A 19,219-nucleotide genomic window follows, 5' to 3' on the forward strand; every position below is an offset into this window, starting at 1 on the left:
TATATCCGTGCTCATGTTTTCAAGACATACTATGCCAAAGTTTTGACCACATATTTAGTTATAAACTAATTAAGTTGATAACCTATCTGTACAAATGTCGATATATATTGCTAAAGCTTATGAATTGATAATATTGCACTATTATTTAATTAATTGCATCCAACTAGTGTCCTTTGCTGGGGTGCGTTGTTGGCAATGAAATTCACCGTTCAAAAATAAAAAATTGCATCCAATCCAACTTTGTAAATTACTAAGACGAAAGAAAAAAACAAAGTATAACGTGAATCAGATGGAAGTAGTCATTAATTATATTATTACTGTTATTTAGTATTTGTGTCATTGTGTGGTAGCCAAATTTAACTATATATAACCGTCGATGTCTGCCTATATTTTCCACAAACTCACCAACTGTCTTCTCTCAAAACTTGTTTGTGAGAATATTCTAACATATGGCTCTATCAGGAAAGTTAATCGGTTACGTGGGGATAAGCAAGAGAGGTGACATCTTTCATGATCTCCTTAGGCACAAACCACACGAAATGGTTGCAATAACCCCTGCAAAGGTTCATGACTGCGAGTTGCATGAAGGTGAAAGAGGGGCCGTTGGATCAGTCATCACTTGGCACTTCACTCATGGTATGTATCACATGACTCACTTGTTTCTTTATGTTTTGTGATTTCTTGATTAACGATCATTGTTATGTATGTAAAATTTTTAAGAGGGAAAGCGGAAAATGTCGAAACAGGTAATTGAATCGGTGAACGAGGAAAACCACACGATCGTGTTCAAGGTAATTGGAGGAGAGCTTGTGGAAAAGCTATACAAGAGCTTCAAACACATATTTCATGTTGCCAAAAGGTGATAAGCAGCTGGCTACTTGGACCTTGGAGTTTGAGAGGGCAGATACAAGTGTACCCTATCCGACTTCTGTGATGGATTACATTTGCAATATTGTTAAGGATTTGGATGCTCATGACAACACTATATAGTTCTAGTTAATGATGATAATATTGGAGGGAATTGAAGTTCTACATAATGTGTGTTTTTAGTATAAAAGAATAAAGTGGAGCCTGATATGCCTCCTTGTGCGTATGATTGTAGAAATGGCTTGTTAAATTCCTTCTAATTGATAATTCCAAAAGGCTTGTGAAATTAAGGGCTTGATTTTCATTTAAATATATCCCTCAATCCGGATGCACCGTGTTGTAGATTTTTGAATGTTGGTTTAAAATAGTATTTTGATTGAAGTATACGTAACTTGGGTGCAATTTGTACTTTAGTCGTGTTTTCGTAGGAGGAGGTTTGAAGATAGGGAGGGGGCTATTGCTCATGGCAAATCTACAAGATTTTGGTTGCCAAATTTTACAACGTGAAAATGTTAAGGAAACAATCAGATTTCATTTTTCCATTTAATTCTCATCCTATCTCACAATTTGATTTAATTTAATACTACAAATATTATAATACAAAAATTCATTACGACTAGTATTAATTAAAGTAGTTTTCACCATGCTCAATTGTTTAATATTTCTTTTTATATCATGGTTAATTTGATTTGGTTATTTTAGTTCGTTTTCATTTGAAACCTTTAAACATTAAATATGAACCATGAGCACATATATTTTTAATAAAAACACTCAAAAAAACTATTTAAAGTGTAGGAAATAGTTATAATAATTTACGTAAAATTTAGCTCATATCAAATATTCCTACACTTAAAACCTTTTTCATCCATGAAAAAACTATTTGCAATGAAATCAGAATACGAAACTGATCTTTAAAACATATAGGTTATCTTTTAAGCACAAATAAACGCAAAAACTGCGATTATCGATATTGTTGTCCACTTAAACCCAACCACTAACCTATCAAGCCCCAATCATATTTAACAATTAAGTTCAAGTTATATTAATAAACCTATGGGTCTTACACCTAAAAAGTTACATATCCACTTACTCCATCTCAAGCATAATCAAGACAAATTAAACGGGTTGAAGCAGACTGGTTCAACCTATCACCGTGAGCTAAGAACCCTTTATTGGTAAGAAGAATTTGCATTTAGGTGGAGTTTAAATGGATGAAAGGTTAAGTGAGGTCATGCGAGCAATGCCTAAACCTAAAACTATATTATCGGATTTCGGCCAAGCCTTGTTTCACCCGAGCTGCTACTCAGTATATGGCGGTCCCAGGCCTCCACCCTTAGTACTTCCTAAAAATATAAATTGACAAAAATCTTGAACCCCAATAGCGTACCCTCAGAGTCACCATCCCAAGGTAACGCGTAAGCTCTCGGCTCCGTCTAGTACGTGTCTTTTGGCCTTTTTTTCTAAGGTTTTTTTTTTTCTTTTTTGAGAATGCTTCTTTGGCACTTTTCATAACTTTCTCATTCACTTTTACTTTTAAAACAACTACACTTCTTTGATGTTCGTGCAACAAAAACTTTGTACTCTTAGGCATCATTTATCCTAAAAATATAATTATTTTCTAAGCTCGTATAAATTGGACATGGCGGGGCGCCACCACTCGCTATTTATTTTCATAAAACGGGAGTAGGGTGCTAGTTTAAGTACATTTAATTCTCACCACTCAAAGTAGTCAGATTACGGTAATACTTCCTATGCCTTGTTTAATTTTCAATTTCACTATCCTTCCTCAAGATGAGAACCCACAAATTCTATGATTTATTAGGAATATATATTCAAGGGAAACTTTACAAAGCTAGTTGGGTCTACCAACACATCCCAAGCTAGGTGCATTTTCTTTATTTAATCTCATATATTATAGTAGTTTTTAAAAAACAATCTCAAATTTTTCTATCATTTCCATTATTTGCAAAAAAAAAAAATTGTTAAATTTTTGGGGCACTTTACAAAAAATTTCAAATTTTTATTATTTCTCTGAATATTTTATTAGTTTATTTTTATTTTTCTTTTTAAAATCAAAACGTGAGTTACTCATCCGCACACTTAAATTTCACATTGTCCTCAATGTGAGACAAGGAAAAGACACAAATAAATCAGAAAGAAAAATAAAGTGGAACAGACTCCCCTCGTAAATATGTGGATATCTGATGAGTCGTGTTCCGTGCTATCCAATTCGAATGAAAGCCTCACACTCTAGTGCTCTTGTCACTTACGAACGAAAGTGGCAATCAATCAGCAAAGGGCCTCCCCACACTTGCTTCAAACCTAAATCATCAAGCTTCCACAAGAAATCATGGAGCAACCCGAATGCAAACAAAGAAACAACCAGCACAAGAAAGCAAGAAATCCCAAAATAAAATAAAAATAAAAATAAAAGTAAAAACAAAAACATACTTCCGGGTTGCCTCTAGGTAAGCGCTGTGTTTACAGAATAGTGTTCAACCGAATTCACTCCCAAAATCTCAATCAAGAGGCTTTTCATTTATCCAACCCCGGTGACCCGGTGTAACCCATTAAGTTCCACCTATCCAACATTTTTAAACAAATAACAGTTAGTGAAACTAAAAAGTAATTTAAAACATTCAAACGGGTTGGACCACCAAGACTACAATTTACCCAGACCAAACCTAATACGTGGCATATAATGAGGAAAATGGTTTTTCTTGCATTTCAGTGTTGCCCTATAATTCTTATGTACCATTTTGAACCCTCAAAACGTGTTGATACAAGCATTTTCGCGCCCTCCTTTGTGGCTTTGTCGATTTCGATGGAGATCCACTATCTAGTTCCTCCACAAACCTGCTAACCTCCATATCATGTGGCGACTCAACTGCCACCATATTCTGACATCCTCTGTTGCCACTTCCTCTTCTTTTTTGTTTGGTGCACGCTTAATATCCATTGCTGGCTTCCTCATGATTAGTCTCTATAAGTAGGTTAGATCACCAACATGGTCAAATTCTTCAAGTTCTTCAAAATATGGTAAACCCACCAACTCATCACCAAACTCATCCTCCCAAGATGGCGCATGCTCCTTCTCTTCGTCATCTTTCATATGATCAAGTGGCTCCTCAATAGCATCTTCACTCAGATCCATGTAATCCACCGGCTTCAATTCCATCTCTTTTGTCACTCCCTCATCGTCATCACTCCAGAAGTCATCATCCGCTGGTTATGTTTCATAGCTCCAAAACATGGGATACTGATCGGTAGATTTAACTTCTTGCTGAATCGGAGGTGGGACTGACTCGTCCATTATCGTCTATGGTTCCAAAGTGATATCCTCATTCACAACCTCCTCCTCTTCTTAGACGGCTTGCTGCTACTTTTAAGAAAAACTCTCAATTTGATATCTAGCACTTAACTCGTCTATCCCATCATAGAAAAACTCTACAGAGCCTTTCTATTTATAATAGCTCATCAATCCTGGCTTTCATTGCCTATATGTAACATTCGTCAATTTTCAAACCTAAAAATCCGACCCATTTTATATTTTCGCTTTAGTTTATATATATATATATATAAAGTTTCGTTTCATGTATTTATGTGACATTCGTCAACTTTTATTATTTATATTTGTATTTGTATACGTTAAACCGACCGTTTTATTGTTTCAATGTATTCTTGTGTATCATTCATCATTAGTATAATAATCATGAGGATTTAAGTTTGTCGTTCGTTCATTTTATATTATTTTCGATCAACTAACAAAACTCCGGGATTTAAAGTTTTTAGTAAAGTTAACTCTACGGGTATAATACGAAAAATATCCAAGTTATATAATTTCTTTTTCATTTTATAACATTTCAAAGTTTAAGGTTTAAATTGTAAATATATTTTAATTTATGTTTTAATTCTATTTTAAACCAATATGAAACATGAGGGACCATATATGTAAAATGGATAAAAATTATAATATTTTTTTAATCAAACCCCGAGCCCCCCCCCCAATTGCGTTTTCCCGGAAAAAATTTTCGGCGCCCGAAAACGGCTCCAGCAGCCTTAATAACACCCTAAAACACGCAAATCAAATCAATTAAATCTTATAACGTATTTAGACCATAACGAAAATCATTTTTTTGTCAATAATAACTTGTTATGATATCCAATTATGGGCTAATCAATCCGCGAAACCGTTGGAAACCGCCGGCCAAGAAATTAAAATGCAATAACAAGCTTTTAACACTAAACGCTCCAATTAAACCAATAAATATGACCCTAATCTTCAACTAAACTCGTCCCAAACCTCATCTTTCACTGAAGCACTCTTTTAATTACTAAAATGATCACCCAAGTTCATTTTTCCGGCCATCGTCTTTCACTAAATTACCTTCTGGTCTCTCTCTAATCACAAAACACCCTAATGCGTAAAGGGGTATTTTCACTGAATTCAATTATAATTCGAACCTGTAAGAATCTAATGGAATCTAGGGTAACTCACTCACGCGCAGTCACTACCCAAGCCCACAAAAAGACCAGAACAGACGATACTTAATTACCTCCTGGGCTCTCAAGTGACAGAATATAAGGTATCTCTAAACTCTCAATTATCATTCCTATGGAATACATTAACAATACACCATAAACTAGTTGTAAACACACATTAAACAACCTAATATGCATCCATACATGAAAGACACTCACAAAGACACATATGAAACAACAAATTAATCATAAATCAATACCATATACGCATAAGCATCACAACCAAATACAATAAAAACCTTAACAAAACATGAACCAATCAATAATAATCCAAACCAAAAATAAAACGAGTCTACAAAATATTCATCTAAACCAGGTAGGTTGGAGGGTTTAGTCTCATGATTATGAACGAAACAAATATAAAATAAATAATATGGTTCATAGGAAAAAAGAATTAAAATAGTTAAGCTACCACCCTTCTTCTGTTTACTTTTCTTTCTCTGGCTTTTGAACTCCCCTAGATGCTTCTCTCTTCTCAAAGCCTTGCGGCTGCGTTCGTCTATACGTTTTCTCCTCGTGGGCTTTTTTTCCCCAGCAAACTGAACACAATAAATATTATTTTGAATATTGAGAATCGAATTAAAATGTGAAGGTGTTAAGGAAACAATCAGATTTCACCTTTCCATTTAATTATCATCCCAACTAACAATTTGATTTAATTTAATATTACAAGATATTTAATACAAAAATTCATTACAACTAATATTATTTGAAGTAGTAGCTTTATTCGCGCTCTATTGTTTAATATTTCTTTTTATATCATGGTTAATTTGATTTGGTCATTTTAGTTCGTTTTCTTTTGAAACCTTTAAACATTAAATATTAACCATGAGCAAATATATTTTAATGAAAAAAGTCTCAAAAACTTTTTAAAGTTTAGGAAATAGTTATAATAATCTAGTCTAACTTTACTATAAAAGAAAATAATGAGGATGGTGTGTCAATCTCATATTCATTCTTAGACTAATCTCTCTTCTCATTCATTTTACTTATACATGGGTTATGGGCAAAACCATTTTGTTAAATGGGTTACAGTTTCTTTTCTAATCTTTTATCTCATTCATATTTATCCATGGGTCATGGTTAAAATAATTTTGGCAAAATAGTTATAATTTCCTTCATAATTTTCTAATTACTCATCTTATTTATCCTACATATTCATGGGTAATGGGTCAAAACAATTTTGATAATGAGATTATAATTTTCATTCTAATTTTTTAATCTCTCATCTCATTCATTATAGTTATCTATGAGTAAACTTGTAATGATTCATCTCATTCTAATTTCTAAATTTGAGATTATAGACTTTTTACTATTTGTAGTATATATTTTATTTTCTTCTTATCTTTAATTTTGTTCATTTCTTTAAAAAAATGTACCTTATTTATCTTTATTATTTAACCAATCTCGTGTAATACACGGGTTCAAAAGCTAGTTTATGTATAATTTAGCTCATATCAGGAAGCAACCAGAGAGTGACACATATGATTTCTTGTTAGACATCTAACTATACTATTAAAAGAAGACCTATTGTATACATGACATTCAACTAGACCCTTTACATAGGATGAAAATAGATGTCATGACATCTATTTTCTCTTATATCATGACCCATGATCCATTTTCGTATTATAACCCATGACCGTTTTCTATGGCTGTAAGGCTTTGTAAAATTTTGAAAAATAGGATGCTAAGTAGATGTCATGCGTTATTTCCCATTCTATCATAACTCATCATCCGTTTTTTTAATATAACCCATGATCCGTTTACCCTAACTGTAAGGTTTTGTAAAATTTTGAAAAATAAATTATTGTGTGACACGGGTCTTAAACCTGGGACATCATGCTTCAAACTAAAGATGCTTATCAACTCCACCTAAGAGGTAATTGTTTTGATTTTTTTTACTTAATATACATAAATATGTCTTATATTCAATTTTAAAACCAAAAGTGTATTTAATTGTTAACCTTTCCATAATTCACAATATACAAATTATATAATATTCAAACGATTTATATCTTTTTTATTCTTATTCTTATTTACCAAAATCATATAACTATTATGTTTAAATTAAATTTAATTATATAAATTTATCCATTCTTAGAAATATGACATTTACAATTTATTAATATATATATATATATATATATATATATATATATAAAAATATAACATACACATATATATTATGTTTCTTTTTATTTTCTCCTCGTGTGTATCATGAATAACTAACCTAGTTTAGATAGATAGATAAACATAATATATTATTTGCTAATAATAAACATTTTTTATAAAAAGAAAACTATAATAAAGGGTATAGCACAAGCTTAGTTAGAATAACTTAACCCAATAACTAACGATTGTTATTCAATAACCGAAAACCAAATCATCAAACATCCTTACCGAGCGGCCAATGCTACACAAGATACTATAATGGGTTTCTTAAAATATTTAACTTAAAAATTGTTTTGAATGATCAAGATATACTTCGATATCGGTACATCTTAGCTGTGAAAATAATTAAGTTGAAGAGGGGGTTCTCAATTTTTAGCGTTTATCTTCGATTAATTCAGGTTTTGATAAGAAGAGAAAAGTGTCAATATAAATTGGAAGAGTTTTCTTTTCACTAAAACTCACTTCAGCTCTTATATGTGTGATTGTGTCTCTTAAGAAATCGTATAAAAATAATAAAAAAATGAATGTCAACATATTCTCGTGTGTTATGATCCTAAGCAAAAACATCTCTTTGTACGTAAGACACAATTAAAAAGATCAAGGCGACACGATATTTATAAGTGAATTATAGATATAGATTTGAACTGCATCCAACTATACAGATTTAAATCATAAAAAACAATAAGAAAATGTGGAATCCCTTGTATGTGGTTAATTATAGGACCCTTTAATTATATCATATGTTAATTGCAATATTGCATCTAACGTCACAAGTATCAACATTAAAAAACAATGTGAAATATGTTAGTAGGCGTAAATGGAGTGTACACTCATAGTACACTCATTTTGTTTTTGGTTTTATAATTTTCTATATAAAGCCATCATGCTCACCAACTATCTCCTGTAAAAACTTGTTTGTGAGAATATTCAACATATGGCTCTATCTGGAAAGTTAATCAGTAAGAGCGGTGATATCTTTCACAATCTCCATCAACACAAACCATACGAGTTGATTGCAATAGCTCATGCAAAGGTTCATGACTGGGAGCTGCATGAGGGTGAGAGAGGGGCCGTTGGATCCTTCGTCATTTAGCACTTCACTCATGGGTTGCATTACATAACTTGCGTTCTTTTCTTTTTCTTTTTTTCCTTAATCTTGTGCGAGATTTTGATTGAAGAAAAGCTCCAAAATAGGTGTGTGCCCAAAATATTGTGAAACTAGGCATTGACTTTCAAATTTTGAAAAATAGGCCAATCGAAACAAACTAATTCTAATGAGGACAAATAAGCTAAGTCGGTTAAGGAAGCTGAAATTACACCTATAAAGTGTCAACTAGATCTAAGTCGAAGGCAGGGCCGGCCCAAACGTTTTGAAGGTCTAAAGCGAATAACAAATTCGAGGCCCTTTTCAAAATTGTTGTTCTTATTTTTTTTTAATTTTTATTCGACTATTCAAAGGATTTAATAGCTTCAAACCAATTTATAAACTAGGTAAATATTTTCTTACAAAATAGGTTAGTAACCACCTTATAAACTACATTTTGACTAAAAATATATGGGCCGGGTTCGTCAAATAAGACAACATATCGCGATCTAAAATTACGGTTATCTCAACACATTTTATGCACCAATAACTTTTTATTTATATAAATAAAGCATATTGAAAAGTAAAGTAATTAAAAATTAGATTTTTGTTACAAATCTAATTTTTTTAGCACGGTTTAAAGACCAATACTTCTTAAAAGAAAATATGATTGTTTTCCTATTCTTTATATCCTGTGCCATACTGCCATGATGTCTAAAATCTTGGAGAAATGGCTACAGTGGGATTTGACCCTGAGCTGTTCCCACTAAATTAAATCAGTTCATCAAATTGTTGTCTTCGACCACTAAGCCAGGACAAGAACTTATAACTACAAGAAAGAAATAATATATGTAACTCTATATTGAATATATTAAAACAATACATAATTTTCACATGACATTTAACTAAAATATTCATATAGGTTTCAACCTCAACAATTTTCAAAATTAAAACTTACACCTAATAAATTATTTAATTTTAATACTATTATCATTTATATAATTACTAACAAAGTTACAAATATAACTTTAAATATTGTATTAAAAGGAGGTTTTTATATATTTATGAATTATGAAATTATATTTATCATTATTTATATCTTATGAATCCATAAAGTATGCTATTATGTCTATTATTAAACTTAATTGTTTTGCTGTATTTTTTTAACAACCCGTGTATCAGTTTATATCCTAGTATCAATTAAGTATTTTAGAAAGGGGCCACAAATATTTTATTATGGCTATATCCTAGTATCAATTAAAGTATTTTTAGAAAGGGGCCTCAAATATTTTGGGGCCCAAAGCCCTAGGTTGGGTTGCTAATGAAGTAGGGCCGGTTTTGGCTGGCAGTCTAAAGGATCCAGCAGCCGTATCTTAGTCGGTGGTCTAAAGGAGCTGACGATATCTTAGCCGGCGGCATAAAGGGACAATCTATATCTTAGTCGACATTGAAATTGAGGGGGTCTGATAAGATATAGTTGGCTTATTTAGACAGTCGGCGAAGATATAACACTCTCTTATTCCCCTTGATTATTGATCCTTTTTTTTTCCTTTTATTTTTTGGCATGCAAAAATTAAGAGGGAAAGAAGAAAATATTGAAAAAGATAATTGAATCAGTGAACAAGGACAACCACACAATCGTGTTCAAGGTAAGTGAAGGAGAGCTTGTGGAAAAGCTATACAAAAGCTTCAAACACATATTTCATGTTGAGCCAAAAGGTGATAGGCAGTTGGCTACTTGGACCTTGGAGTTTGAGAGGGCAGATACAACCCTATCCGACTTCTGTGATGAATTACACTTGCAACATTGTTAAGGATTTTGATGCTCATAACAACGCTATATAGTTCTAGTTAAAGACGATAATATTGGAGGGAGTTGAAGTTCTGCAAAATGTGTGTTTTTAGTATGAAAGAATAAAATTGAGTCGGATATGCCTCCTTGTGTGTCTGATAGTAGAAATGGCTTGTGTTTTTAGTATGAACGAATAAAATGGAGACTGCCATGCCTCCTTGTGTGTCTGATTGTAGAAATGGCTTGTTAAATAATTCCTTCCAATTAATAATTCGCAATGGCTTGTTTTTCATTTAAATAATTTGTTCAATCCTTATGCACAAAAAACCCAATGACTACGATTCACATAAAAGAATGTGCGGGTGTTGTAGTTTTTTGAATCTTGGTTAAAACTTTAAAGTGCTATTTTGATTCAAGTATGCATAACTTGGGTGCAATTGGTATTTTAATCGTGTTTTCGTAGAAGGAACTTAGAAGAAAGGGAGGGTCCAGAGGTCTATTGCTCATCGCCAATCTACAAGATGTTGGGTTCCCAGTACTAAAAGAATGGGTACTTGTATATAAATTTTCATAGATCAACGACAATTGTGACAACAATAAACAATACAAAATTATTATAATAAAGTAATTTGTTTTACATAATTAACCGAATCACGGAATCTCCTAAATTGGTTTGATTCGAGAATTTTCCACAATATATGTCCCACACATTTACGCTGTGTTCCCGAGTTCATTTATGAAAAGAAAAGCAAGAAAAAGAAAGTTTTCTTTTCTTTTGGTATCTCCTCATTTTCTTTAATTTATTTTCCTTCCAAATCTTTTCAAATTGGAAGATACAAATTCACTTAATTTACTCATTTTTTTCTCTCCCCTCCCCTCCTTTTCTTTCTTTAAAAGAAACTCGGAAACACCCTTTTTATATTTTCCTTCCTTTTCCTTTCTTAAATGAAACTCGAGAACACAACATATTTTTTTCATCCCTTCTTTTCCTTTCCTTTTCTTCTTTAAATGAAACTCGGGAACACAGTCTAAAGGTAGTTGACAGAGAATATGATTGTAAGGCCTCTTATTAAACTGATATAAATGTAGGGGAAGGTTAACGTACATTAGGTACGCGAGCTTTTTGAACGTCGATTTCAATTTCACGCGATGACATAATTGTAAATAATTTAAATTTAATTCTATGATCTAATTCATCAATTGATTCATCGAGCATCCATCCATATCAATATAATTCAACCGTAGATCAGTATTAAACTAATTTGCAGATCGATATCAAACTAATTGAGTTAATTATCTAACCCTAAAAATTTTCGTTACCTGCAAATAAAACAGAACGTTTTTTTCAAAACGTATAAGAAGAAATCAATTTTATTTCAAACTAGAATGTTTAATCAAAACGTATAAGAAGAAATCAATTTTATTTCAAACCAGAACGTATTAAAAGAACGTTTTAACAAAACGTATAAGAAGGAAATCAATTTTAGAGTCTCGAATAATTTTTTCAGACATTTTTTAAGGGAAAACTTAAACGTTCAGCTAATACGTTCTGTTAATATGTTCTGCTAAGACTTTCTACTAATACTTTCTGCTAATACATTCAGCTAATACGTTTCAAATCTTAAACGTTCAATATCAAAAACCCATCATCCAGAACTCAAAACTGATCGATTGAAGCTTCAAATTGATGATTAATTGAATCGATTTCAAAGATTAACCGATCAATTGGCTTCAATTTCAATTTCAATTCAACTAAACAAACCTGTAATTTGCGTTTTTCCGATGAGTTCGTTGTCGACGGCGATGATGGTGACGAAGAGTGTTGATGGCGCCGGCGAGCGAAGGTGAAGGAGGTGTGCTGGTGTCGGTGAGGGGTGGTGGAGACGGATTGAGGGAGAGGGACGAACAGATTAGTGTAATTGTAATTTTGGGTTTCTGGAAATCAACGATTAGAAGTGTCGCGTACGTAATGTATAATACAGAATTATTGTATTTTATCCTTTATCTATAAATATAATCATTCAGATTAAAAAAAACACTATCAAAATTGAGGACGAATTGTATTAGCAATATTTATACTGAAAGTGTTAGAAATTAATTAAATCATATGTTATCACAAGTATTTAGTGTATGGTCCAAATTATAATTTCCAAACCAATGCAAGAAATACCTAAAGTTTCTCTCAAACTCTTCCCAACAAAACCTAACCACACCGACTATCCTCACTAACGTCAGATGGCCAACACCACCAACTTTCTCTACAACAAAATCCTATAAAATCATGCATGTCACCAAAACCAACAAACAAGACTCAGTTAACCATGGCTATACTACTACTAGCTCTAGGAGTTATCGCGGCTGCAATTGCAGGCGCGTCAGCTGATCAAACTTCAGCCACCGCTCCTTCGCTCGTCACCTTCATCTTTGGTGATTCTTTAACAGAAGTCGGCAACAATAACTACTTGACATATTCTCTTGCTAGATCAGATTTTCCGTTCTATGGTATCGATTACAAGGACCAAAAACCCACTGGCCGGTTTAGTAACGGACGGACCATTGGTGATATTATATGTACGTAAACTACCATGCATGTTACTCACTTTTTTGCATTATAAGGCGCGGTTAATTTAGATTCATTGAAGTACTTATTTTGATACGCTTTTACGAAATCATGTTTTTCTCGAAGAGAACTCGATCATGCAAGTTCTCGATAAATTCTTTGGAGTTCGCTGATGTGGCAAGCGAACTTGGCAAATTCACTTAGATGGCATGGGGAACTCCATAAACTTTTTCACCAAACTTAAACCGTTGCTTATAGTTTTTCACCAAACTCTATGTACTTCGCTTTCCACCTCGCTTACTGGGGTGGCGACTGCCTAGAAGTACAAGAATTTCTTAAAAAATGTATGGAAATGCGTAGTACTCGGATCCTAAACTACCTACTAATCCAAAAAATTAATAATCCAAGAGATTATGTTAATGGAACGCTACAAGTTGAAAATCCATATAATTTTATACGGATTTGCTTTCGTTGCAGCTGAGAAGCTCGGAATACCATCTCCGCCGCCTTATCTTTCGTTGAGTCCGACTGATGATTTAATCTTGAAAGGAGTTAATTATGCATCTGGTGGTGCAGGGATCCTGAATGACACCGGACTCTATTTTGTAAGATTTCATTTGTTTATTTGACTAATATTTATTTGTTTTTGTTGCTCTTATGGAGAATAATCGTTGTCTCGTTGGTAAATAACAGATTCAAAGAATGTCGTTTGACGATCAAATAGATTACTTTGAAAACACAACAAAGGTGATCAAGGCAAAGATAGGAGAACAAGCTGCTAATAATCGGTTAAATGAGGCAATCTACTTCATTGGAATTGGTACAAGATTTTTTTTTTAAAAAAAGAAAAAAGAAAAAAATCATGTTTTTAAGAATTTTGGGAGGTCACAAGTTTATGTGTGGTGTTTTCGACAGGTAGCAACGATTACATCAACAACTACCTGCAGCCGTTTCTTCTTGATGGACAACAGTACACCCCAGATGAATTTCTAGCGGTTTTAAACGTGAAATTAGCCGAGCAATTCACGGTAATGGAAGAAAGCACACCATATAAAACAAATAAGTATCACCTACGATCTAATATGTCGTAAATATTGGCGTGGGTTGATTTCAACGGCTTGATGACCAAATTTCAATGAGTTCTAATTAAAAAAATAAAGTAACTTTTTAAAGACGAAATAAAAAATTTTTTACACTGATGGAAACCGGATTTAATTAAAAACTGATTATTTTGTTTTTGGTGGTGAAAGAGGCTTTACTTGCTTGGGGCACGAAAGATGATTTTTCATGGACTCGGGCCTCTCGGGTGCATTCCTTCGCAACGAGCTAAATCAAAGAAGAATCAATGCTTACATCAAGTAAACGAATGGGTGATTCAGTTTAACTCTAAAGTGCAAAAGTTGATAAACCTCCTAAACATCAAGCTCAAAAACGTGCAACTTTCGTTCGCGGATACTTACCAAGATGTTCTAGATTTGGTCGACAATCCTTCTAAGTATGGTAAGACCTCATAGACCAAGAGCTCTTAAATTTCTAGAGTTGATCAACGCCCTTTCTAATTATAGAAAGATTCCTAAAACAAACAGTTGTCACTTGTTGTATGTGTGTTTTTGTTTAGGCTTTAAGGTGTCCAATACGTCATGCTGCAACGTGGATACGACTGTTGGAGGATTGTGCTTACCGAATGCAAAAGTGTGTGAAAATCGTAAGGAATATGTATTTTGGGATGCTTTTCATCCTTCTGATGCTGCAAACGCAATTTTGGCTGATCGTTTCTTTTCAAAACTCTTCGCTTAGTCTAATGCTTCTGCGAATTTTACACCAAACCATAAGGGATAGAAGTAACATCATATACCAGCATGAAAGTATGAAAAATAAAGGACAGCCTTTTATACATATATATTGGAAGCCTACAAATTTGAGAAGTAACATCATATACCAGCATGAAAGTATGAAAAATAAAGGACAGCCTTTTATACATATATATTGGAAGCCTACAAATTTGAGCACATGCTTAATGTATGGTTAAGGAGAACGGTTGTTTGTGTAACGATCAATCATATAACATAACTCAGTCATCTTAATATATATATATATATATATGGTTAAGTTAAAATAAAAACTCACTTTAGTTGTGAAAACTCTAGAAACCTATTCTCAACCACATGTTTTTAATTAAAGTTTAAATCTTGTGATCCACAATTAAAGTTAATAAAAAATGTAAACATATATATAACACTAGATTTTATCCCCCGTATTACGGGGGTTGTTTTATATTATTTGTTTTTAATATTTATATATGTATGTTTGGATTTTAATTTTATTTATTGTAAGAAAGTTAATAATTAATATACTTGAGGTTTGATGATAAAATGGTTTCACAAACAAATGATATGTTATAATCCGGTTTAAAAGCTATCTGAGTTTGGTGATACCCATTACCCGTTTATTTTCTTTATTATAAAATTGTTTCTTAATTATAAATAATATCTTTTTTTAAAATAAAATAGGATATTAATTTTTAGTAGATTCCTATTTTATAGAATTTTCATATCAAATATTTGATAGGATTATTTTTTAATATAATGAGATGTTATAACCCGTTTAAGAGCTATTTGGGTTTGGTGAGACCTTTACCCGTGAATTCGGGTTAAATGCGTGAAAAGCCTTCATTTACAAATAAAGTAATCTGATGGCTTGAGATAATGGTTATTTTACATTTTTTATTTTTTAATATTTATTTTTTGAATTTTAATTTTCTTTATTGTAAGAAAGTTAATAATATATTTAGGGTTTGATGATGAAACGGTTTCATAAATAAAATGATATGTTATAACCCGTTTAAAAGCTATTTGGATTTGGTGACCCATGACTCGCTTATGATTTCTACTATAAAATTGTTTATTAATTATAAATAATATCTTTTTCTTTTTAAATTAGATATTAAATTTTAGTATATTCCTATTTTGTAGGATTTTCATATCTAATAATTGGTAAGATTAATTTCTAATTTAATGAAATGTTATAATCCGTTTAAAAGCTATCTGGTTTTGGTAAGACCCATACCCATGAATTTGGGTTAAATCAATGAGATGCCTACATTTAAAAATCAAGAAATTTGGTGGCTTCCATAAAATGGGGGAGCGACCATATCGCGACACATAGGATTTTTAGGTTTTCGTTTATATATATTATACATTTTCTCTCTCCTGAAAACATATATAAAAATTAGTAAAAAATAGCAAAAAAAAAAAAGTTTTTTTGATTTTTTGATGTTTTGTATTAAATGTAACAACATATATTACATGTGTAACAAAAAAAACGATGTTAGATAGGGTTTTCACGAGTTTTCACAACTCAAGTGGGTTTTCATTTTATACTTCCCATATATATATATATATATATATATATATATATATATATACATACATACTAGATTTTATCCCCCGTATTACGGGGGTTGTTTTACGTTATTCGTTTTTAATATTTATATATGTATATTTGGATTTTAATTTTATTTATTGAGGTTTGATGATGAAATGGTTTCACAAATACAACTTTATAATAATTAATATACTTGAGGTTTGATGATGAATTGGTTTCACAAATAAATTATATGTTATAATCCGGTTTAAAATCTATCTGGGTTTGGTGATACCCATTACACGTTTATTTTATTTATTATAAAATTGTTTCTTAATTATAAATAATATCTTTTTTTTAAATAAAATAGGATATTAGATTTTAGTATATTCCTATTTATAAGATTTTCATATCAAATATTTGATTAAATTATTTTTTAATATAATGAGATGTTATAACCCGTTTAAGAGCTATCTGGGTTTGGTGAGACGTTTACCCGTGAATTCGGGTCAAATGCGTGAAAAGCCTTCATTTACAAATAAAGCAATCTGATGGCTTGAGAGAATGGTTGTTTTACATTTTTCGTTTTTTAATATTTATTTTTTGGATTTTAATTTTCTTTACTGTAAGAAAGTTAATAATATACTTAGGGTTTAATGATGAAAGGGTGTCATAAATTAATGATATGTTATAACCCGTTTAAAAGTTATCTGGATTTGGTAACCCATGACCCGCTTATGTTTTTTTACTATAAAATTGTTTATTAATTACAAATAATATCTTTTTCTTTTTAAATTGGAATTTAAACTTTAGTATATCTCTATTTTATAGGATTTTCATATCAAATAATTGGTTAGATTAGTTTTTAATTTAATGAGATGTTATAACCCGTTTAAGAGCTATCTGGTTTTGGTAAGACCCATACCCATGAATTTGGGTAAATCAATGAGAGGCCTCCATTTAAAAATCAAGAAATCTGGTGGCTTCCATAAAAGGGGGGAGCGACCACATCGCGACACATATGATTTTAGGGTTTTCGTTTATATATATTATAGATATAGTTGGATTTGGTTCTTTTCAGAAGTATTTTTAAAGCGAGAAGTGATTAGAACCAATCATAATTTTTCTTTTTATTTATTTAATTATTAATTATAAGGGCATGTTAGTCAAGTGAACAATTTTCTTTTTGTGGTAGGGTTGATCAACGAAACCGGTTCGTGGACCCGAACCGGTTCCTACCCGTTTTTTGTAGGAACCGGACCCTATCTGATTCAACCCGATGATCCGTGACCGGTTCTTGCATTTCTGAGTGGGGGCGGGTAGGAACCGGAACCGGTTCTGGAACTAAACCATCCGGAACCGGTTAGGAACCGGTTCTAGCCGTTGGATCGATTATAGCCATTGGAAATCGTTTTTTTGGCCGTTTTTTGACCGTTGGGGTCAAAAATAGCCGTTTTTTTGGCTCCCCCAAGCACCCCACTACTAGTATAAATAGGTATTTGGTGTCATGGGTTCATCACAACACTCAAAACGCAAACCCGAACGCAAAAAAATACAAAAAAACGCTATTACAACATTTTGAGTTCTCTAATCTCTTGTTTTCTCTTCTTCTATATTCATATTTGTTGTTATGGCTGCCTCACAATCATCGGTTGGTCAAGGTTCCAACGCCGAACCAAGTTTCGTTCGTATTGTACCTCATAATCGTAATCAAGAGATTTGGTGCAATTGGGGTTTGGTTGAATTGAGTGACCATTCATTGAAGGCTCGGTGCAAGTTTTGTGGGGTTTATTTAAACCCACTTTCGAATTCAAATTTGAAGAAACACATCGAAAAACCGTATTGCAAGGCGTTGAAAAAGAACGTCGATTCGCAACAAACGCAAATGGATAGTGAAGGCGGAATATTTACATACCAAATTGATCGAGTTCAAGATCGTATGACGAAGTTTGTGATTCAAGAAGCTTTGCCGTTTAGCCACTTCGACAACCCTCGCTTAACCGCCATGATTCGAGATACGCTTCAACCACAATACACTCACGTAAGTCGTCATACTCTTAAACGTTATTGTTTAAAATTGTGGAAGAAGGCCAAAGAGGTACTAATTGCATATTTTGAAAATATAAATACGGGAATAAACTTAACTAGTGATGTTTGGTCGGCTCCACATGGTCTACCCGAATCTTATCTTTGTGTCACCGCTCATTGGGTAGACCCGTCATCGTGGGAAATGATGAAACGCACCATTGCTTTCGAACTCTTTGAGTATCCACATACGGGAGATAATTTGTTTGAAATTTTAGATTATGTTATAAAAACTTATAAACTAGAAAATAAAATATTTTCAATGGCATTTGATAACGCGTCGAATAATACATCGGCGGTTGATAAATTAAAATTAAAATATACGCCGATTTGCAATGGTGTATTTTTTCACTCAAGGTGTGTTGCACATATCATTAATTTAATCGTGCAAGACGGACTTGCTTCGGATGAGGTTACATCGGTTATAAACGATTTTAGACTAATGATACATGAAGTTTTTAAGAAAAGTAAAAAAAGACAAATGGAATATTGAAAATTTTGTAAAGATACGGGAAGAAAAGCTTTGGGAGCTAATTGGGATGTACCTCATCGATGGAATTCCACTTGCATAATGTTTCAAAGTGCTTTGGAACAAAGAGAAACTTTACAAATGTTTCATTCTAGTCTTGCCGAGAATGATTTGGCAATCCCCTTTTCAAATGAGAAATGGGAAATTATCAATGACTTATCGACTTTTCTTGAAGTTTTTAAAACATCAACTACGAAACTATCGGGAACGTATTATCCGACA

General features: G+C 32.4%; 1 protein-coding gene and 1 pseudogene across 1 annotated transcript; both read left to right on the top strand.

The window, feature by feature from the left end:
• The first annotated feature begins 449 nt into the window (after positions 1-449).
• LOC143575828 (MLP-like protein 43) lies at positions 450-1,057 on the top strand (annotated as a pseudogene).
• An 11,600-nt stretch (positions 1,058-12,657) lies between these two features.
• On the top strand, positions 12,658-14,849 carry LOC143575829 (GDSL esterase/lipase At5g37690-like). Its single transcript, XM_077060094.1, has 6 exons — positions 12,658-13,031; positions 13,498-13,625; positions 13,714-13,840; positions 13,936-14,048; positions 14,271-14,520; positions 14,639-14,849. Exons 1-6 carry the CDS (start codon positions 12,746-12,748, stop codon positions 14,815-14,817), a joined length of 1,083 nt encoding a protein of 360 aa, XP_076916209.1. The 5' UTR covers positions 12,658-12,745; the 3' UTR covers positions 14,818-14,849.
• The last annotated feature ends 4,370 nt before the right edge of the window (positions 14,850-19,219 follow it).

Source organism: Bidens hawaiensis, unplaced genomic scaffold (assembly GCF_021521415.1).
Source record: "Bidens hawaiensis isolate Kalapana, Puna unplaced genomic scaffold, B.hawaiensis_p1.1 tig00027760_1, whole genome shotgun sequence".
In the NCBI taxonomy this organism is placed as follows: Eukaryota; Viridiplantae; Streptophyta; class Magnoliopsida; order Asterales; family Asteraceae; genus Bidens; species Bidens hawaiensis.